We start from the raw sequence: 24,092 nt of genomic DNA on the forward strand, positions 1-24,092 counted from the left end.
TGCTTTTGGAATCTTTTGCTTTTTGAGATCTTTTTCCCTTTTCTAGGGATTATGTCTCCTAGGGTTTTTCTATAAATAATAATAATATTTCATAACACATCACACACAAAACACTTAATCTCTCCTGTTCTCTTGCTCCTTGCTCTCTCTGCCGTCTTCCTCTCTGCCTCCGTCTTCCTCCTTGTTCTTCCTGCTTTTCCGGTAATATATATTATAATTTACTTATTAATTATGCTAACTTATAATCAAGACTTAAAACAAATCATTAAAACAATAATCTTATTTATAGGTTAACTTGTGCTTGTTTAAAGTTGGTTCTTGCTTTATCTATCACCGCATCGTTTATCATGTGAGTTATCTCGTATCTAATCCCTTTTTATTTTAAATGCTTTGGGATGTTCATGTGTTCATACAAAACTTGAGTCTTAAATTTGTTTATGAACTTTAGTCGCGCAGTATCCCATGTGTTGAGGACGTTTACTTGGCTGTTTATTTGTATGTGTGTATCATTAACCGCTTTGTTCGGCCTATTCCGCAGTTCCGTTGGTACCATTAGTTGAACACGGGAGACCTATCGTTTACGGTTTTCTTTGTTTACACTTGCACAGATGTTTTCTCGTTTTTATGCTCAATTGGGAGCATGGATTGAACTATGATCTATGAACTATCTTAGGCTTGATCACAATCTGATTACACCCTTGTTAAACTCTAGACATACACGTGTTGCGCGCAGATTTACTGTGATTATCTATGATTATCTATTAAACTTGATTTCTCACCAACACGCAAGTGTTTGACGTTTATTTTAACACATGTTCAGGTTTGCAGTAGCTGTTTTGGAGCTTGTGGACACGTAGGACGTTTTTACTTTTGGACCTAGAATTAAAATGTATCAAGACAAGTTAATGTTGTTTGAATGTTATAATTTATAATATATTGATTTATGTTTGATTTATGTTCTTTATTTTCCCCGCTGCGCTGTGCGCGATAAAATGTGTATTAATAAATATTGACACCAATAGTGTCGCGAGTAATGAAGCAATATGTGGCGCCCCGATGTATAATCCGCCTTTGGTCGGGGTGTTACACATACTGACACGTAAAGGCTAAAAAACTCATTCATAATTCCCTATAATAAATGCACGATAACGTCGCGCAAAAGAGGAATAATGAAATGCCAAGGCACGTGTCAGCATATTCAGAATATCGCAAAAAATAAAAAAAAAACTTGAAATATGACAACTGTTAAGGATTAAGTTAAAATAATTTCCTTAAATTTTGAATACTGCTTTGAAGTGTTGTTCCTGAATGAGGATCCTTGTTTCAGGAGACTCTTGTTTTGTTGGAGCTCCTACCCGTTCTTGGATCTTCTTATCATCCTCTAGCCTTATAAACCAGAGTGCCCTATTTCTGACTTCATGTAATGTCCTGCATGGGGTCATAACAAGATCGTCATAAAATTGGGAGCCCTTATGTAACCCCATCTTGAATGCCTCAACAGGCGTAACCATATCAAGATTAGGGATCTCTAGGGATTCCCTTCCAAACTTTGTAACCAAATCCCTTAGGGATTCATCACGAAGTTGGATAACTCTATATAAATCACTAGTCATTTTTTTGAATTTTTTACTACAAGAAAAATGGCTATTGAATAAATTAACTAAGTGCGAAAAAGAAGTAACAGAGTAAGGAGGAAGACTTAGCAGCCATTAAGTGCGGATCCTATTAATGTGGATCCAAAATCTTTGCATAGGCAGGCCTCTTTGAGTCTTTCAGGAATGGGGTTGATCTCCATTCTCTCCCTGTACCGAGCCAAATGCTCTTCTGGATCGGTTGTTCCATCGTACACCTTCATATTGGGGGTTTGGAAGCGCTTTGGGATTTCAGCATCACATATTGGTGGAGCAAACCTCGATAGCTTGTGGCTTCCTTCTGGAATTTCAGGAATGGGTCGAACCACTCCTGGAATGCTTGATACCATGTCATTCAGTTTCTGAAGTTCCTTGGCCATGACCTGATTGATACCTGTATCCTGCATGAAACCAAGGTTAGTGTCTAAGGATATGTGATTATAAGGGTTACCTCTTTGTTGACTAAACATTGGCATCCCAAAAGAGTAGCCAAGATAAGAAGCATCTGCTATGGTAGTTGGTCCACCAGAGGAAATGGTTTGCATGGGGATGATGTCTCCTTCATAGACCTCTGATGACCTTTGATGTTGAAGTCCTGAGGATCCCTGACTTTGCATGAAGGATCCTTGGGGTTGAAACTTGAAGGATCCTTGATGATACAATCCAGAGGATCCTGTCTAAAGAAAGGATGATCCTTGCTGGAGGAAAGATGATCCTTGAGTTTGCTGACCCATGGATCCTGGTTGAAGGAAAGATGATCCTTGCTAAAGGAAAGAGGACCCTTGAGTTTGCTGACCCATGGATCCTGGTTGAAGGATAGATGATCCTTGAGCAAATTGAGCCATGGATCATGGAGTGGCGAAATCCAGCATCCTAGGCATTAAGGGAGTTTGATCCTTTACTGGCTTCTGGGTCTTTTTGAGATCCTCTCTCTTACGTAGGATCTTCTGGTTAGTCCTGCTCTGCTGCTCCATATACGCCTTAACCTGCAAAAACATAGCAGAAACATCATTGTTAGAGTTTACCACATGAGTGGCAGCAGTGGACTTTGAGCTCTGGAAGACTGGAGTCTGCGTCTTGTTTCCAGCAGCGGTGGTCCTCGGTGCTTCTGCAAGTGGAGGAGGCATTGGCAATGAGTTTTTGATGAGAGGGAAAGTGATGAGGGAATGGTGGTTGAAGCATAAGTTGGTTGAGAGGCTGATAGTGATATGGGTAGAAAAAGGTTGAAAATTGATAGGAAATATTCTGGATTAAAGCACCACTTGCCCCATGGTGGGTGCCATATTGTTTTGGTCAAAAATCAATTAAGAATATTGTAACCAAATTTGTAAGGTGAGGTATAATGCTTGAGTTACAATAACGATTATGAAACGAATGAAAGCAAGAACACAGAGATTTGTCGTGAGGAAAAGCCTTTGATCTTGACCCCGGGTGATGACAAATTGTCTATCACCTCTTTATTAATAAAAAATTGGTGTTACAAGGTTTTGGAGGTTATGATCAGTAAATACAAGATTACGAAGTGTGTGTGAACTGCTATAGTGAGCTCTGTGAATTGCTAAACGAATGAGGAGTGTGTCGTGTATAACCTAACTGATCATAAGCTCGTTATATAGAAAAAATAGCAGTAACTAGAAGTCCTATCTTTGCGCCACTCTCCCACTAGATGCGTCCAAGCCCTTTGACCACGTGCTGAATGAGTCCCGTAACGAAATAATAGGTAGACTAGGTCTTCCAGCCGTTAGACCTGTTAAGTATAAACCTACACATGAGAAACAATCATTAGCAATAACAAATACTGAGGATCTTTGATCCTGACATAATTTTGGAACTCTTATGCAGGATAATTGATCCAAACACGTCTTCAAGAATAACACATCCTCGGTACAAATTATGCGTGACTTAACAGAGTGGACATGGGATATTGGTTTTAAATACTCCTAACTTTGACCTATTGGTAAATAGCACTCCCAATTTACGAAATGTTTCCCAACACTCCCAACATTTAACATATTTTCTTCTAGCACTCCCGGAGTAACGAGACACTAACTTCGTTAGTGATTTGGGTAAAAAATGTCATTTTTTCAAAGTTCAAGGGATAAAATCAAAATTTTGTTTATTATATATTCCACCATCCCTCTCTTCCCAACCACCAACCCTCTTCCCTGCCAACAACCACCACTTCCAGTGGCAGCAACCAACCACTGGCAACCATCAATCACCCCTCTTCTTTAGTGTGTGATACATGATTAGTTAACATAAATTGACACCACCACCACCGACGATCTCTACTCGCCGGAATCAACAGAAGCACCAATCTATTTATCCCTTCTCTAAACCGCCACCAATCGACATACGTGTTTGATGGTTAAAGGCGGCAATTCACCTTACGATTCATGTTTAGCCACCTGGAGGATGACATCGATGGATTTTAGGAGATCTGAGAATGGCGGAAATTTGCTCGGTGGTCGTTGAAGGGAAATGCAATGGAGGCGGTGATGGAGTAGATGGGTTTAGATTTAGGTAACTATAGATAAAGGGAAGATGGTGGTTGGGTGGCGATTCAGGCGAATCCTGATTTGATTTGCGGGGTGCTTACAACAGTGGTGGCGATGTTGGTGTTGCTGGAGTTCTAGTGACCGTGATGGTTTTGAGCAGCAATTAGGAACTGGGAGGGAAGACGGTTTGAGTGTGGAAACTAGGTTAAGAATGTTAAAAAAGTGGGGACGAAAGTTGAATATTTGATAAAACCTTAGGGACTATTGCAGTTGATTCGCAAAAAAACTAACGAGGTTAAGGTTCGTTAAGTTTGGGAGTGACATGAGAAAACCTGTTACAAATTGGGAGTGGTGGAAGACAAATCATGAGTTGGGAGTGTTATCGACCAATGAGTGAAAGTTGAGAGTATTAAAAACCAATATGCTCAAAATGTAATGGGTTGAATGAAAATGCTCTTACATGTTAGTACACGTGTTATATTCTTATCATCTTATGTGACTTTAATACTACATTAAAAGACATTCTTGACACATGCTAACATAAAGCCCAAATGAAGAGGACATATGACCGACCCAAATAGTGGTTAGATTAAGAAGTATCATTAATACCATTCAGGACTAATTAGTGCTTTACACGACGGGTAGGTTGGTAAAACCCGGGTGGTTGTAAAACTCAAACATTGAGTTGACGTGAATTCGGTTGGTTTCGATTACATGTGTTATTGCACCAAAATCAATACCAAAATGTTCGACGTTTATTTGGTCCGTAAACCATTGGGTGGTAAAACCCAAGAATTTTCGGTCCCGAGCATTGAGGCGGTAAGTTGACACGAATCCGGTAGGCTTCTGATACGTTCGTTACAGTACATGAGATAAAAATATAAAAAAATATATAAATTGAGGCGGACCAATGGGGTGTCGTTGATCAGTAAAATTGGGGGTTGGTAAAAATCGAGCGTCGAGGTTGTGGGTGTATATGAATTCGGTCGGTTTTTTTCACGTTCATTAGCATACCAAAAATCAAAGAAACACAAAATTTACGTTCTGGTCGGTTTCCGTCACGTACGTTATCGTACCGGAATTAAAATAAAAAAAAATCACATAAATGGCATTTGGTCTGCTTCCGTTATGTTCATTGTGGTACCGTAATTAAACCGAAAAAATAAGAAAAAACCCAAATGCGAAGGACCAATAAGGTAACGCTAACTGGCTCAATCAATTCAGCGACATCAAACATTTAATTGTTGTATATAAAAATAATATTAGACATATGGCAAAAGACGTACTTTATGTTTGGTCTGATTTTCATTAGACGTCCTTTATCGAAACAAATAGCACAAGACACATATCATGTATTAAATCTCTTTCGCGTTACATCATTTGGCATTAACCCAGTTAATGTTTTTTTTATATATGGCCATGTGCTTTGCACATGAGGGCAGTGTGGTAAATTCACACATTTACTTAATAATTAATACTAAAACATAAATATGTTTAAAAAATTTAAACTCTCTCTCTCTCTCTCTCTTTCAATATGTCTCTCTCTCTCTCTAAACCACCATCACCACCCACTCCATCTTCATACAAAACCAAAACAACCACCGCCACCATCACCAACTAACAACCATCCTTGGTCACCTATTCCGGATCACGGTCACCACCGCCATCGTTCAAGGCCATCCCAACCAATTCAAGGCCACCACCACCACAACCAGCCATCGTCGCTGCTGGAAACCCTCTCTCGCCACAAATTTTCCTCAACAAACATCTGCCACCACACAAACTCAATCAACTAACGCTATCAATCCACCATCGCCAAAGATCTCAAAACCCATCAATCGGAAACCCAAATTAGGGCTAATTCACTAGATCCGTCATATTTGGTTATTAGTAGGGGTGACAAAACAAACCCAAATGGATTGTTTTGGGTCAATTTGAATAATTTTTAAAATTCAAATGGGTTAGGATGAATCAAAAGAATTTTACAATGAGGTCAAGATGGGTTGCGAAAATGTTGTGACTTTTGGTTATGAGTTAGAATAAGTTTGTTTATGGGTTAGAATGGACGAAAACAAGCTCCATTCAATTTTATTTTAAACAAAACCCACGGAACCGAATAGAAACCGAGAAATCGAAACCGAAATCATTGAAACCAAACAGATACCAAAACCGACCGAAATGAAAAAAAGCAAAACCGAACCGAAAAAACCCAACAACAATAGAACCTAAAACGATACAAAACCGGGTTTTTTTAATGAACGAGGATGACGGGGGAAACATTTTAGTTATTTTACATTTTGCGTTTTTTATTTATATTGAGTTATTATTTTTTTATTAATTTTTTTGAATTTTTTTTTGAGGGGTTTTTGAAACTCTTTGTATTTTAACCTACACTTGGGTTAATATGGGTTAGCTTTACCCATCTTGACCCATACCCATCCTAACCCTCTAATTCAAAAATCCATCCTGACCCATGCCCATCTTAACCCATACCCATTCTAACCCATCACCCAAACCCAACCCAACCCAACCCAACCCACATTGCCACCTCTAGTTATTACAGAATGCAACACTGGTGGTGGTTAGCGGGTCCGGTTGAGCCAAGAGCAACTCGCGGTGACGGTGGTGACATAGGGTCCGCCGATGTTCCGACGTTCTACCATGCTCTCTCATCCATTTTTTCTATTTTTCCTTCCATAACGAGTCTGAAGCTCCAACACCAAAATCCTACCAACCATTTTCCAGCTGTATTGTCAAGATCCACAAGCAAAAAATCGAACTCAGATTCGGCTTCACCTTAATTTGGGGCTATCGCTTTGAAGGAAATCGAACTCAAGTGTCTCTTTGGCTCGAAACCCAAGTCATCGGCGGATATTAGGTTTTGTTCAGATCGTTGGTGGTCACCAAGGTGTTCGTCTTAGACGATGGCGGTGGCGGTGACAGTTCGTATTAGACGGTGGCGGTGGCGGCGTTCATCTACGAATTTTGGAGTTCCTTAATGTGTTTAATTGGTTGGATTGTGTATTATATTAACATTATAATAATATTATAATATATAATGTTACATAAGGTGTGTGTATTTAATAAATATTATAATTTGTTAAATTACAAATTTACCCTGACCATATTTAACAAAAAAAAATTTAATGAGGTTAGTGTCAAAGGATGTAACGCGAAAGAGATTTGGTACATGATATATGTCTTCTGCTATTGTTTCGATAAAGGACGTCTAATGTAAAGCAGACCAAACATAAATGACGTATTTTGTCATTTTGTCATAATATTAAAGAATGTAGTGCCATGCCTGAATTTTAATAAAATGAGTAAACTGAACTACAAAAATAAGATTGCAAATAGTAAAAATTTTAGGATCAAAGATAAAAGAAAGATAAATAAGACATGTATGTATGTGACGAAATTCAAGTACATAACAATTAATACTTCAGATACGTGGCATAATTCAAGTTCATAAGGCCACCTGGGCAATGGCTTGCGGCGGAATTTGGGTGAGTTGGGCGAGAACACCGCCCCCAGCAAAATGTGGGGAGATAGGGGGGAACCTTTTGTCGCTTGTTTGTGTTGGAATATAATAATAAAGTATTAATAATACCGTTGGGGAGGGTCAATTTTTTTAAAAAAAAATTTAATTTAAGCAATATATATATACATATACCCTTCTTCTCCAAACCCATATCCATTTCATACACATAGCCTAACCAAATTCTTCAAAAATACAACAAAAATGAATCCTAGAAACAACCCGAATCAACCATTCTCTCCTTTCGGTCAACTCCACGGTTCGCAAAACCAACCGAATGTAAACATGCAATGGAACCCGAACACCCAAAACCAACCGAACCAAAATTTCCCGTTTGGTTTGGCCCACCCGAACCTAAACATGTATGCCAACTACCTCATGCCCCATAACCTCATGCCGGCGTTCAGGTCTACCCAGCCGGACCCGAAGACCTAGACGACATGAGCCTCCGGTTCTAACCAAAAGCCGGGCTGTAAACATAAAAAAAACAACCGGGTGAGCCGACGGCGCAACGTGATCCATACAAGCAATGGGTCGAAGATGAGGAAGTAGCTCTCGCAAGGGATTGTATCATTGTTTCGGAGGATCCTGACGCCGGTATGTTTTTTAATGTTAACTATTTATATAACTTTATTCATTGTTTATTAAAAATGTATAATAAATATGACAAATAATTTAAATTTGTAGCTAATTTTCAAGCCGCCGGGTTATATTAGAGGAAAGTATTCGAAGCTTGGCTCAAGCTATCGGGTAACCCCGAAGACTACCGGGGAAAAGAAGCGGTTCAAGCCCACTGGAAGAACCTTAATTCGGATTGCCAAAAGTTTGCCGGGATATACAACCGTTTGCGCGAGTCCGGTTGGCGTAGCGGGCAAAACTACAGCGACATCTAATCCCAAGCGTTAAGCGACTTTTGATCTCAAGGATATCTCGAAGGCGGTTCGGGAAACTGTTCAAGCAACTAAAATGTTGGGAAAAACTAAGGCTATGTGCGAAGTGGAACGAGGCACCCACCGTTCCGGTCGCTTGACGAGCCGACTCATCATCCCGGCGTTCAAAAAAGTCGAGGACATCTTCCTCGACAAATCCGAGCACACCTAACACACCCTCCGATGCTCGTAACTTTAACCTCGTTGGCGAACACGACGCAGTTAACTTAGACGACGAAGACGACCAAGTACCTGAGCTGGCTCAACCCCGCGGCAGAGCAAGAAAAAATAATACAAAAAAAGGGGAGGGTTCGTCGTCGTCACGATTCAACCCTATGGCCAATGAAGAAACCGAACATCTAAACGAGGTGTTCGATCATTTCGAAACACATGTTGTGGGTATGGGAAGCGACATGAAAGCAACCACCGAATATCAGGGAATGGTGGCCCAGACGCTTCAACTAAAACAAATGACAGAAGACTATTAATCACTCGTAAGGGACGGGTTTTACAAAGAGACCACATTATTGCAACGACGACAACTTAAAAAAATACATGAATATTATGGATATTAGTTTTTTTTTTGTTATGTGTTTTTTTAATGTTTCTTTTTTAATTTTAATGTATTTTTATTTAATTATTTAATTTAATGGGTTTTTATATTTTATTTATAAAAAATAATAAAAAATGGTGACGTGGCACTGGGCGCCATGTGTCACAGGGCGCCATGTGTCACAATTACATCCCAAAAACAAATTCATATCTTTTGCTGACTGGGCGTCACGCGACACAATTCGTCCAATTTGTAGCCCCTCCACTACACATAGCCTAACAAACTGATAGTCCAGGTGATAAAATATGTACATTTTATGAATATTATGAATATGTGAGTATGACACACTTTGCCAACTAGTATATATATAATGCAAGCATATGAACTAAACCTGACCATGTTACAAAACATGCCGTGTTGCGATGGCGTAGTGACGCGAGTTCTATCAGTATATTTTATATTTGTTTCCGCACCAACATTAATTAAAAAAAATATATTTGTTGATGCCCAAAAGCGATATCGACACACATATAGGTTATTTTCAATGCGACACAATTCGGTCGGTATCGATCAAAGTTTTTACCGCACTGAGACTAAACCAAAAAATTTGTTTGTAGATGCCAAGAATAGTAGTGATACTCATGTAACTTATTATACAAAAAATAACATATATAAAACAATGTTTATTTGTTAAGTAACACCCGAGCGTTATAGCGACGCGTAGACGCGAATTCGAACACTATTTTTCAAGTTTGTTATGGTATAAGAATTAAACCAAAAAAAATCTCGACAAATTAACTTATTAACATATGTGAATCAATAAAAAGGAAACGTCACCAACCCCAAAAAATAATTAGTAAACACCAACTATAGTAGTGACACTTGTATAAATTTATATACAGAAAAAAACCATATTTAAAACGACGTTAATTCTGTCAATAAAACATGATCGTTATAATCGCGAGTTAACAGGAATTAAATTGTAATTAGGTTCCTTATGATATCAAAATAAATCCAAAATATTATTTCGTCAAATTATTATATATATTATTTATTAACTTTCGTTTGAGACCTTTTCACTGTTCATCGTTTTCGGCGCATTAATCAGTTGTACGCTGTGTTATACATGTGGTATTCTTCCTTTATCTTTACACGTAACGTGACAGAACTCTTGGTAGTGTAGAAGTTGCATTCTCAATTGCTACGTGTTGTTTTCTCTTCGCCTGTTTTCTCTTTTGGTTCCACGTACAGATTTTTCACTTCCATTCTGTGTTTGGTATACAGAGAAAAATGGGAAACAGAGACGGCAAGGTTTGATTTCTAATAATCAATAAGGTTATTGCCTTTTTATATATTCTAATTTTTGTTTTGAAATTTTAATTTTATGTTTCGATTCGTCTGAGTATAGTATTAATCCTAACTAGTGGAATTGAATCTTAAAGAATCGCCATGGTGAAACAGAGACGCCTAACGATGACAACGAAGAATGAATCAAAGGATGAGCATAATCTTCAACTATGGTGTTCTCTCTGATTTGACAGGCACGATTTCTTATTGTGTTAAACTGATTTTAGGGCTTCTTATTGGCTAGCATGAATGGGATTAAGTTTGAAAAACATCTTATTGACTTTTTCAAAAGGATTATTGGAGTAAAATAATCCTCATCGTTGGCCAATAATAATCTCATCTGAGTTATTTCCCTCTGGCGGTTTTACCTTTTCCATGTTTCTTGATTTATAATCCCTCGTTAAAAATAACTAACAGTGTTAGTTATTGGCTAACGTGGCTTGATGAGTTGGCATTTAAAAATTCTACATGGCTTTTTTTTTCTTTCTAGGTATTTAAAAATCCTACTTACTTCACCTTAACCTTGCCAGACCTCCACCAACGAAAACCCAATGAAGTCACCGGAGGTTTTTCCTTCACCATTTTCACCATTTTCAGCTCAGCCGGCAAGAAACAACGGCGGGGTACGGCGGTTTTCGTCGTCGTTCTCCAACGCTTCCGACGCATTCATCTTCTTCTCCGGCGCCGTCGCTACGTTGCTTCTCGTATGGACTTTCTCTACTTTCTCAAACCCTCAAACGGCGGTTTTACCGATTTAAACCCAAGACCCGACCCGAATTTCTATAACGACCAGACAGTCAGGGTACACTATCAACAACCGGATTAAAAACTCAGATGAAAAGAGAAATGAATGGTTGAAACAACACCCTTCATTTGGATCGGGTTCCGAAGAACGGGTGGTTGTGATATTTGGATGTGGAATTAGGGCTCCAATTGATCATTTAGGGGTTAAATGTGTGAGGGATTCCAATTAATTTTCCTAGGAAGACAAAGAAAATCCATGTAGGATTTTTAAGCCAACTCATCAAGCCACATCAGCCAAAAACTAACCCCGTTAGTTATTTTTAACGGGGGATCATAAAACAAAAAAATATGAAAAAGGTGGGACTGCAAGAGGGAAATAACTCAGTGGGACTATTATTGGCCAACACATTAAATGTGGGATTATTTTAATCCAATAATCCTTTTCAAAAAGCCAATAAGTTGATATGTATGTGCATTATGATGTTGTAGAACTGAATTGAAGAAGTGAGTTGAGGAATTCAACCACGAGCATTATCAAGTATAGTTTTCTTTTGATTAGTGCTTGTTCCTGATTTTCTTTTACTTTATTTTACTAGACTAAATGATTCACTTTCTCAGACCATGTGTAGTGGTGGCTTTGCCACCTGCGTTATGGCTCAAAACGCGGGGGGTACACCGCCCCCCCCCCCCCCCCCGCGTTATGTTGATTTCAATTTTGCAAGCGTTTTATATACAACGTTGATAATAGCCACAAAAAACAAGTGTATAACTCTGGAAACACCCCCCCCCCCCCCAAGTTATGGAGGCTTTATGACTACACTTGTTTTTTGTACAAAACCATAACTCTGACTGGGCGCCACGTGGCGCATAACCCCTGGATGTGGAGCTTTACGACTACACATGGTCTCATAAGCATAGCATCCATCAAGAGGTGAATTTTATAAAATCATAAAAAATCCTGGGTGTTGCTAAACGTACTCCACTTACACCATTTTTACTAAATATACACCCCATTAACTTATTAGATAAATTATTATTACCTCTTAAAATTATTTATATACATATTAGTCCCTACAACATTTTTTTCACTTAATAATCTCCACTTCATATATCAAATTAAAAACTATCAAGTATTACTATTAATTTATTTTTTTATTATTAATATTTTAAATATTTATAATATCTTTTTTTTTAATTTTAATAGTATATATATTTATATTATCCTTATTTTACCTCTTTATCTTTTACAAAATAAACTCTAAAACCCGAAACCCGAACCCTAAACCCTAAACCCGAACCCTAAACCCGAAACCCTAAACCCAAAACTCGAAAACTTAAAACCCTAAACCCGAACCCTAAACCCGAAACCCTATACCCTAAACCCGAAAACCTGTTCCCGCCGCGTAGCTCAGTTGGTTAAGGGGGCGTAAGACTTGGAACAATAACCTAGAGGTCGTGGGTTCGAAATCGATCCTAAGCGCCAATCACCTTGATGCGGAGTGAGGCTGATTTACCTTTCACGTGATGGGCCTGGGACAGTCTGACGTGGGCCGGTTTGCGTGCCTGGAACAACACGTATTGGAACAATAAACCCGAAAACCTAAACCCGAACCCTAAACCCTAAACTCGAAATCATAAAAAACGCAACTTGTAAAAAAAAATATGAAATCCTTATTTTTTGTGCTAATTTGGTAATTATGTGATTTCAAGGGGTAATATGAAAGTTGGTTTTTTCAAGGGGAGGGGGGGTATGACAAGCAACCATGAGGGGTACGTTTAGCTTGACCCAAAATCCTATTTGTTTCCGTCATTTGAGCAAGATAACATGGAAACAAATGGTTTTCATTTACATTTACTTTGTGCAAATTTTGATGTGGAGTGGTCAAATACTGAGACCAACAAATTGAAGATGTGTACAGATAATCTAAGCATCATCTTAATCACAAGGTTTGTTTTTATTTTGAAATCTTTATAAGGGTAATATGTATAGATATAATCTTAGTAATATGTACAGTAACATGGGATTTTTCGGAATTTCACCGCGCACACGGTTACTCGTCATGCTACCCTGTGTTTTCACCGAGGAATTCAAGTTCATCATCTCTTCCCATGGTTTCACGAACCCTTTGGACCTCACCATGGTTTGCCACTCCCTTGCCGCTTCATGTAATTAGAAACATATCCCTATATCTACGCAAAAAAGACGTCTCCTACTATTGGATGAATGTGTAAGTATACTAACCACTACAACATACAAATTTATAGCTTGCTTTTATTAATACGCAAAAGTAGAAAGGGAATAGTTTCACATATAAAATGATGCCAACGTTACACAAACAAGATCACGCTAACTTCTATGCCATTGCAGGTGTATGCAGGTGTAAGCAAGACCCGCACATTATACAATTTGTTTAAACCGGGAAATTAGATTATACAAGCAAACAAAGAAGTTTAAGAAGACAACACATCAAGAGGTTTTTCTTTTGAAGTTTCTATGTAATATGTTTGACATCAGAAGACAAGATAGATACAGGAATTATGTATCAAAATATAAATGATATAAATGTCAGCGATGCGTCAAATTGTAAATCATAATTTCATAGAGGTCTCTAGAATAAAAACAGAAAAATAAGAAATGGATTGATTGTTTCTTAGTTAGTTGATGCCATTGTGGTAGGATTATGTTATGTGCTAGAAATGCATTGTGACTTTTGAGGTCAACAAGAATTAAGGAAACTCATGTTAAATGTGGAATTAAAATGGTGGTGACAAAATATAAATGGTGGTTAATGGATGGTGTGACGACTAACTCATTGCACATGTTGATTTGACTCTCGATCGTCAAGACCTGAGCTTTGGTTATGGTTTGAAACACATGGTTTCACAAAAAGCGGGGGTCGAAATACTAGTTAACAATTTAAAAAAACATAGTAGAGTTAGAAAACAAATGAAAAACAAGAGAAGTCCAATAAACTAATCCAAGAAACCGAGCACCTCTTTTAATCTTATGTGCAAATATGATATCTAGCTCTCATTAATTTTATGGAAAATTCTTAAAATAGTCAAAATCATGAGAGAGAAATTGAAAATAGTTCAAAAGTTTTATAAATTCCAATTTTAGTCCATCAAAAATCATCTTCGTCGATACATTTGGAATCGTGCCGACAAATTTCGATAACCAATGAGGTAATGACACGTGTAAAGGTGACTACAAATTTTAGTTGAAATCTGTCTTCGCTATTATTTTTTAATCCAAAATCATCCCCTCAAAAACCATGGTTTTCCATTCAAATGTGCCTAGCCCGTGAATTTTCGAAAAAGATAATATTTGCGTTTTATTGAATTTCATCTCCCCAGATGCATTTCAGTTCAATTTAATCTCCTCAAATGAATTTCAAAAAAGTATGAAAAAACCAATAATTTTCCAGTGAATTTTCTCCTCAGCTGATTTTCAAAAAAGATTAAAAAAAACGATAATTTTCCAATGAATTTAATCTACTCAGTTGATTTTCAAAAAAGTTTTAAAAAATCTATAATTTGTATGTTAACTATGTCAGGTTATATTTTCCTTAATATTTTCTCCCACTTTAACAAAAATTTCTTATAAAACAATGAAATTTAAGAAACGTGAAAGGATTGAAGTTGTTGTAGTGATGGTGGTGGAATTGAGTTTGCAGATGGTGCACGTAATTGTAACGCTCTTTGACCAAATATGAACTGTTAATAGTTCAACTTATGATATGAATGAATGGTTTATTATTATATTTATTATTTCATGAAAGGTTTTTTTAAAAGAAATCTTACTTTGTAGTATTTTTTTCGTTTGTTTTGGTTAAGATGAAGATGAAGATGAAGATGAAGATGAAGATGAGATAGAGGAAGAGGAAGAGGAAGATGATGAAGATGAAGATTGCTATGACCCAATAATGCCGAAAAAGATGTTTTTTACAACAAACCATCGATTCCAATATATTTCTAAGAAAATTCATCGGATATGACAAGCAATGATGTAGGTGGGCCCAACAATGTTGAAAAAGATGTTTATTTTGAACAAATCATCAGATACAACAGATTTCTATTAAAATTCATCGGAGGAGATTAAATCCACCCGAAATGCATCCAAGAAGATGAATTTCAATAACATGCGAAATTCGATGACTTTTAAAAACTTAAGGGCCAAACAGATTTAAGTGGAAAACTATGGTTTTTGAGGGGATAATTTTGGATTAAAAAATAACAGGGAAGACAGATTTCAACTAAAATCTCACGTCAACTTTACACGTATCATTACCTCATTGGTTATCAAAATATGTCTGTACGATTCCAAATGTATTGACGGAGATGAATTTCTATGGACTAAAATTGGAATTTAACAAACTTTTGGACTATTTTCAATTTCTCTTATAGTTATAGTTAGACTATTTTGAGAATTTTCCGTAGTAATAGTTGCAAACCATAGAATATATGTTTCAATTTTAAATGATAAAACTTTAATACAAACAAGAAGTTCATATCCATCCGTCCTAGACGAAACCTCTGGACTGAGCTTTCAATTTTTATATAATAATAAAATAAATCAATGTCGTCTTCCCTACCACCAACACTTAAAGGATATGACTGGCACACGCTAACACACCAGCTGTAACCTCACCACTTCACTCTCACCTAACCTTCCTTCAACTTTCATACACACTTGACACTTGTTATAAATACCAACATCCTTCGTTTCATATCTCTCACCTTCAATTCAACTTATTAACACACACATTCAAATGTACACATTTACTTTCAACTACCCTACTGGTTATCATTAGCACCTCCGCCGATTTCAACAATGAGTTCGAGATCACTTGGTGATCAACGGCGATCTCTTGACACTCTCCCTCGACAAAGCCTCTGGCTCCGGCTTCGAGTCAAGAAACGAGTACCTGTTTGGCAAAATCGACATGCAACTCAAACTCGTACCTGGCAATTCAGCTGGCACGGTCACTGCGTATTACGTAAGTTTCATTTCTTAACAAATATATATTTATTTAATCTGTCTGTTTCGATGTAATCACTATAAAAATAAATAAATAAATAATGCTCATTGATTTTACGGCAATCTAATAATCTACTCTATTGTATTAATGCAGTTGTCATCGGAAGGATCCAACTGGGATGAAATCGACTTCGAGTTCTTGGGGAACTTGAGTGGCGATCCTTATATCCTACACACAAACAAACGTGTTTAGCCAAGGTAAAGGCAACCGAGAGCAGCAGTTCTACCTGTGGTTCGACCCGACTGCTGATTTCCACACGTATTCCATCCTATGGAATCCTCAACGCATCGTCTAAGTATCTAATTTTCACATATATATATATATATGGTCTAAGTCCTAAACTATGTTTATGTTGATTGGGACTGACCATTGTGTATGGTTTTCAGATTCTCAGTTGATGGAACACCGATCAGAGAGTTCAAGAACGCCGAATCGATTGGTGTGCCGTTCCCGAAAGCCCAGCCTATGAGGATACACTCTTGTTTATGGAATGCGGATGATTGGGCAACCAGGGGTGGGCTTGTGAAGACTGACTGGACTCAACCTCCCTTCACTGCTTCATACAGAAACTTTAAGGCGGACGCGTGTGTTGTGGCTTCTGGGAAGTCGTCTTGCGGTGGTGCTACAACAGCTTCCAGCGGCAATCAGGCGTGGTTGTCGGAGGAGTTGGATATCACAAAGCAGGAGAGACTCAGATGGGCGCAGAAGAATTACATCATCTACAACTACTGCTCAGATTCCAAGAGGTTTCCTCAAGGCTTCCCACCAGAGTGTCAAATGGCTTAAGATGTTTGTTATACAACAATATTGCTTGATGTGTTTTAAGATTACAATTTAAATTCTTTATTCATATTCATTGTAACTAGTTATCCAATAAAACAAAATAATAAAGATGAGTCTTTGCTTATTTTAACTAGCCACCAAAACACTAACATCAATCATGAAATGGTGTTTACATATCTCTACCTATTGAGTCAAATAAGCACAGGTTATAGGGAAATGTTTCATATTACTATCATTACATTCTTCCCTGTTTTTCAAATACCATAATTGTCACAAACCAAGTTAATTCACAAGCAAAAAGAAAAAAGTAAAAGAAAAAAAAATAACAAATATGTATGAGGAGTTCATGTTCCTTAAATCGAACTTCATACTATACAAATGCAATCAAAGCCAAATTAACATTCCTAGAAAACCCATAAAATTTACTGCAGTCTCATGAGTGCATTTTCATTCATCATCTTCTAACTCTACAATCTGAGCCCGTCTTTCAGCCGCCTTTTTCCTGACGAAAAACCCCCAGCGCATCGCCGCCTTAATCTTCAACCAACCAACCACTGCCTTCCCAGACCGGCTGCGGTCTTCATCAAAGTCAAAATTAGGAGCCGGTGATGGCATAAACGATGGAAAAGAAAAGCCATCTCCCGCCACGTTACCGCCATGACCACCGCCCATGCTAAAGAGCCGAAGCAGATGCTGCATATCTTCATTCTCAAGCATCTCGTGACTTCTCATGCGGATCTCATCCTCTGACATGAAATCCCCAACCCCTTTGTCCCGGCTGTTGTTGGACCAGTCATCAAATGGGCTCATATTGGGCTGCTGCTGAACAGATGTGTTCACGGGCTGGAAAGATGATGATGATTGTGGTGGACCGAGGGCTAACTCAGATCTATCATCGTACCCGTTGTTTTGCATCCGCTGAGTATTGCCAGTGTGGCGGCCACTTGAAACAAGATTCATCTCATACTGACCATGTGCATTAGTGCTCACAAGTTGTGGCCCGGTTTGGTACATATTATCTACATTGTCATTATAACCTGAACCCAAATGACAGAAACTAAATGAATATATTGCAGGTTTCTTATAATTATTAAATTCATTAGAACACGTCTAAAAAGAAAGTAGGTGTTACCTCCTAATAGCAGGTTTGAATCAACAGAGAGAAAGTCAGAGGAATCCACAACAGGATGGTGTGGCGGCAGTAGCTGATTATTAGATCTCTGATAATCTAATGCGCCCATTGAATAATCATTCCGGGATGCACCAGACCTTATAGGTTGGTTGAAGTTCACAAGTGACTTGCCATCATACTCCACAACTAGGTTCCAGTTATCATATGCTATCTTAACCAATGTATCCACATATACCTACAAAAATTAATACTCGAAACATTATATAAAAATAAGTAAAAGAACTTGAATATAATGAAAGTGGCAAAAACCTTTTGGCCATCAGAAAGAGTATCAGCTGATTGATATTGGTCACCCACAATAAGACCTCTTAGCTCATATATATTATTAAAAACAACTCCTACATTTCTGTTATCCTCGGAATAATATACATAAACCTTGGTACTCAACACACATGTTTTTGCATGCTCTATCAAAGCCTCCCACATCTTATTCGACATGCCACTTCCAAGAATCTAAATTAAAACAGAATAATAATAAAACAATAATAATTACATGCAGAAAAAACAAAATAATGCAATAAACATTACTAAATTAAGCTTGTAAACAAGCTGAATGTTCAGTGAACCGTTTGTAAACCATGCAGCGGGATGTGTGTTTATGTTCGTTTAATTAAGAAACAAACATGAACAAATTTTTTTGTTTTAGTTAAAACGAACTAACATGAACACAAGTCTCGTTTGCTCATTTATGTTCGTAAACGTTAATTTACACTACTTCATTTAACTTCACATATGTTCAATTGTTTACTTTCATAATGTTGTTAAGTTTCGTTTTTTTTAAGTCCATTTTACTTTTGATTGGTTTTAGCTCAATTACATGTTCGGTTATTTAAGTTCACGAATCTTCGTTTATATTATTTACGAAAGACATAAACGAACACAAACACGTTCATTTTCTTAATAAACTAACACGAACAATAAAACCACGTTCGTTTAATAATTATTGCTCATTTTCATTTAAACAAACGAACACAAACATGTTCCATTCAAGTTCGTTTACAGGCCTAGATTAAATACTTACTTTACGTAGCTTTTGAGCATCCCGCACTACAAGACGTAGAAACTCTTCAACTGTAAATATCCCTGAACTATTCAACCGCTTGTGAAACGATCCATCCTTTCCAATTTTCTCCAATCTCCATACCTCATCATTTAAAGTAGGCGGGTAGTGTTTCTTGTATACTATCAATGAAAATAATAATAACGAAAAAAAATGAGTCGGAATGTTTTTTTCTCCTTTTTGAAATAATAAAAATGAACCAATTGCATACATTCTCCTCTGTGATCTTTAACAGTGAAAGCTTCAGTCTTTGCTTCACGAACACGAATCCCTTCACAGAAACCCGAGGCGACCTTTAAACCAAGTCTAAACTTCCTGCTTCTAATCCAACTTGAATTGTCGGTGAAAGTCAACTCTCCTAAAGTCCCAACACCTTCTTTAAGAACAACCTGCAAGTCTCCAGTCAACAACGGTCGTTTTCCTTCACGTTCTTTAACAACATGGCTTTCAAACTCTTCTAGAGTCCAGCCTTCATCATCTTCATTGTTAAAATCACCTTCTAAAACCACAATGTCTAGTTTTATTGATGATTCGGGTCCTGTGGTAACAACATGGCCTGTGGTCGCATCGACTAAGACTATATGAATAGCAGCACCCTGTTCGCCTTCAACTTTTCCACCAGTAAATAATGGTAATGACATCCTGGATTTGAAGAGAAGCTGCAGATTTCTGCCATCAGGCCCTTCGATACGCTTAGGTGATAACCTGGAATTATCACATAGAATTGGTTTAAGATATAAAGTTTGTTATTATTGATATTATACAGAAAGAAATTCCACGAACCTTTCATTAGTTACACGAGCAGGGCCTAATTTTGCTAAAGCTCGTTCAACCTCCTCACTAACCTGTTCAGAAAATGGTTTGGGAGATGGTAAAAAATGTGCACAAAACTATCTTCAAAAACTTCACAAGAACAGTCTTTTAATTAAAAAAAAAATAGAGCATTTAAAAACAATAGCTTCATAAAGTCAGGATGCACATCTAAATTTTGAAATTTAAACATGGAAATGTAAAAGGCTGGATCTTACAACTCTGCGAAGAATAGGTTCCAAAGATGAGCAAAGCTTTTGAAGACTGTCCACCTTCAAAGCTTCCACAATTACACTGCATAAACAGTTTATGTGTATATCATTAGAAAACATAAAAATCTCCATAATAAGCAAAAAAAAAAATAAAAAATAAAAAAATAACTTGAAATTAAATGGCTTATTGAAAATAAAACTTGAGATAAGATTTGCTGGTTTAACACATAAACAACTGACAAGTGAGCAAAATAACCTTTCAATTTGGCAGGAGATAAGAACTACAAATCAACTTGGTTAACTTTAGCATGGAAACAAACAATCAACATATATTACTCCATTTCAGGAGATGATGATACTTTTCTATTGGACAAAAGAAAAACCAAACATCACCCAATATTGAATGCATCTAACACATAAGTTACCAATGTAAAAGACTTACAATCCTCACAGAAGTCGTACTAACAGATACAATTTGGAAAGTAATTTCTGAAAGATAGAAACAGGGAAAGTACTAGAACTTGACGCCAACAAGTGCCAAGAAAAAAATTGCTGTCTTTCTTTACATGTTGGTGTGGGTTAATACTGAGACTTGGGCTGAAATGATAATGCTGTTACCTAAACAATGAATAACATTATGATTACATAATCCTCCATAAGTGTTGGTGTTTACATCTCAGACTAATCATAAAAGTTATATTTATGTAGGGATTATCAATTATGTAAACATAAGCCACTAAATTTTAAAGCGCAATTCAAGTCACCCAAGTACTAGTTCCATTCTAATTATGCCAGGTCTGATAACATCAAGCTAAGACCTTGCTAGACATTGATTCAACGGTTTTACATAAAAGTGTATTCCCAAATATGGTTCATTTTGATGAGTTCAACAACAATACAGCTTCTGTCCACACTTCAAAGAGTGTTTCCCAACTTTAAAATTATACTTCAAAGCACGATTTCCAAAAGAAGTTAAAGTTCATGAAATTTGGCCAAAACCAAATTAATATGTTGGTGGCATCAGGCATGAAATGCTGTGTTGATATTTGAGTGATCATAGTGTAACCTTTTTGCATACTTTAGTGACCTATATGAATACATTATCCCTACTGTGTAATAAGCAACCATGTTCATCCGGTATTCACATTCATAAACATCTTGCATTGAAAAGTATCAAATATAAAGTAAATGTAGTGAATTAACGTTTGTGGCACGTATGCAGTAAAGCCAACAAAAACCTAAATTCAGTATTTGAGACATAATTTCACAAAAACTATACTCGAAACCAATAGATAATAATAATAATATAATAATAATAATACAGTCAACACGGTTACTTTTGCAAATTGCACAAATCAACAAACAATTCGCCTATCAAAAAAAGCCCTAATTTCAAACGACAGGCCAATGAGCAAACATCAAAAGCAGACTCCATTCATTGAATACCTGGCTAAAGCCGGGCGCTTCCGCTCGGGCTGCTGCTGCTGCTCCTCTTCACCTTCCAAGCCTCGTTTCCCCCTCTCCCTAATAGAATTATTCCTCTCCATATTCCTCGTATGCATTTTTAAAACCCTAACCACAATAATATCAAAACCCTAAGTGGAAAATTAAATCGATTACGGTTAATAGATGATGAACAAAGAACAATCAGAGATAAGTATTTATTATTATACCTGTGAGAATTTTGAAGTCCAAGTGGTTTCTCTCTAACAAAAAACACACTGCGAGTGTCGTAAGCGTTACTGTTATTGGTATTGGTATTGGTATTGGTATTGGTATTGCTTTTACGGTTACAATAGAATAGAATAGAATAGAATAGAATATATCTTAACGGCTGAGTGAGGATTGTTTCTCTACGGCTTATCCGTACGTGCCACGTCACACAGGTGTGACTGTGCTAGCCGCCAAACTTTGGTTGAGTGTCGTCTCACGGAGCTTCTCAATGTGATTTTCCTTTTCTAAAATTGTGATTTTTTTTTTTTTGTTGAATGACCGATCAAGAAATATATTAATAAAGAAAAAAACAAAGACCAACAAGGAGCTAACCCAGAACAAAAAAACAAGCAATAAAACTCAGACAAAGAAAAACCACCCAAACCGCCCATAACCCTTACAAAAGATCAAAGTTGAAATTGTTCCACCTCTCTCAAGTTAAGCTTGTATGTTTTGATCTATTCCAGATCCATAGAAAGCTTAAAGCCTTTATTTCTCGTATTACTCCTCTTAGATTAGCCTCATTTCCTTCAAACACCGACTCATTTCTAGCTTTCCAAATACACCATATTGTTGTTAAGCAAATAACATTAAACACCTTTGCTTTTTGGATAGGCAAACTCAAATATTTATGCGCTTCAAGAAGATCGCAGATTGAAAAAATGAAAAAGTTAGGCACCTTACACCAACTCACAATTTTATCCCAAATTAAGTGTCCAAATCTACATGAAGAAAACAAGTGTTCCGCCGACCCCTCCTCCTCTGTACACATGGGACACACGACCGAACCAACGTCAATATTACGTTTTGCCAATGCAAGAAGCACCGGTATTCTTTCCATTTCCTCCCTCCGAGCCAAAATCCCCACTTTTTTAGGCACGAAATAGTTCCACTCAAATAAATAATTCATAGGAATGCTTATAACGGAAGCCATGCTTTCTTTTATAGTCTTTAGAGAAAACCTGTAACATCCATCCATACCCCAAACAAGACGGTCTCGGTCGGTTCGCAAACTAATATTTTGACATGCTTGAAGCAACTCCTTTAACTCATCTAATTCCTCCCTCCCCCTCGGCTCTCTACTCCAACCCCAAACTCCACATAACTCCTCCATATGCATAACCAAACGGGCCGAAACGCTACAGAATTTATAAATTTCAAGTTCAAAAAGTTGAGGAAACTGCGAGAAAAAAGGAGAACCGTTACACCATCTATCAATCCATAAACATATTTTTGAGCCATTGCCCATCTCCCACCTTATCTCCCTTTCAATATTTATCTCAAACTCCTCTAGTTCTGGTGCAATCCTAACGATTTGTTTCCAAGGCCCTGCCAATGAAACTTTAGCGTACATTTCCGACCAGGAACTATTCGAATGAAGTGACCAAACTATATTTCTCCACATCCCGCCCTTCTCTTCTTTAGACCTCCACCACCATTTTGCTAGCATGGCGAGATTCATTATACGTAGAGACCCAAGACTGAGGCCGCCTTTACATACCGGTTCGACCACTTTGCCCCACGCGACCCAATTAATTTCCGCATCTTCCTCCGAGCTTCCCCAAAAATATGCGCCTTATCCTATCAAGCTTCTCCAAAACCCTAATCGGAGCCTTAAAAAGAGAAAAATAATAAGTCGGTAGAGAATTCAAATCGCCTTTAAAGCCGTAACTCGCCCGCCAATCGACAATTTTTTAGCCTTCCAATTAGACAACCGTTTTTTAAATAATTCTACCACCGGGTCCCAAGAAGCTACTAGGTTCATGTTACAGCCCACCTTTAACCCAAGGTAATTAAACGGGAACACACCCGCCCTACAGTTCAGCCAACTGGCCATCTCCTCTCTTTCGTATGGATCTACCTCAGTCCCATAAATCCAACTTTTTGCTAGATTAATTTTCAAACTGGATACGAGATAAAAGCATCGAAGAATACGGCGTAAATTTAAGGCATTCGTCTTATCCCACTCACCTAGGAAAACTGCATCATTGGCGTACAGGAGGCGTGAAACCGACTGACCTGTCCTCCCACAATTCAACT

At 37.5% G+C, this 24,092-nt stretch overlaps 1 protein-coding gene across 1 annotated transcript; it reads right to left on the reverse strand.

Moving 5' to 3' along the window:
- Nucleotides 1–17,417: 17,417 nt before the first annotated feature.
- On the reverse strand, nucleotides 17,418–21,932 carry LOC143571636 (calmodulin-binding protein 60 D-like). The gene is made up of 8 exons (XM_077057012.1): nucleotides 21,786–21,932; nucleotides 20,346–20,421; nucleotides 20,101–20,162; nucleotides 19,529–20,022; nucleotides 19,279–19,439; nucleotides 18,507–18,710; nucleotides 18,198–18,432; nucleotides 17,418–18,102 (listed from the first exon to the last, which is right to left on the reverse strand). The coding sequence occupies exons 1-8, from the start codon at nucleotides 21,899–21,901 to the stop codon at nucleotides 17,513–17,515; spliced, it is 1,938 nt and encodes a 645-aa protein (XP_076913127.1). The 5' UTR covers nucleotides 21,902–21,932; the 3' UTR covers nucleotides 17,418–17,512.
- Between the last annotated feature and the right edge of the window lie 2,160 nt (nucleotides 21,933–24,092).

Source organism: Bidens hawaiensis, unplaced genomic scaffold (assembly GCF_021521415.1).
Source record: "Bidens hawaiensis isolate Kalapana, Puna unplaced genomic scaffold, B.hawaiensis_p1.1 tig00025450_1, whole genome shotgun sequence".
In the NCBI taxonomy this organism is placed as follows: domain Eukaryota; kingdom Viridiplantae; phylum Streptophyta; class Magnoliopsida; order Asterales; family Asteraceae; genus Bidens; species Bidens hawaiensis.

Excerpts from the sequence above, each read along its gene's own strand:
- LOC143571636 (XM_077057012.1), bottom strand. The coding sequence starts at position 21,901 with ATGCATACGAGGAATATGGAGAGGAATAATTCTATTAGGGAGAGGGGG. Across the intron at positions 20,023-20,100 it reads GCTCGTGTAACTAATGAAAG|GTTATCACCTAAGCGTATCG; the intron begins GTTCGTGGAATT and ends TGATAATTCCAG. Across the intron at positions 18,711-19,278 it reads ATGCTCAAAAGCTACGTAAA|ATTCTTGGAAGTGGCATGTC; the intron begins GTAAGTATTTAA and ends GTTTTAATTTAG.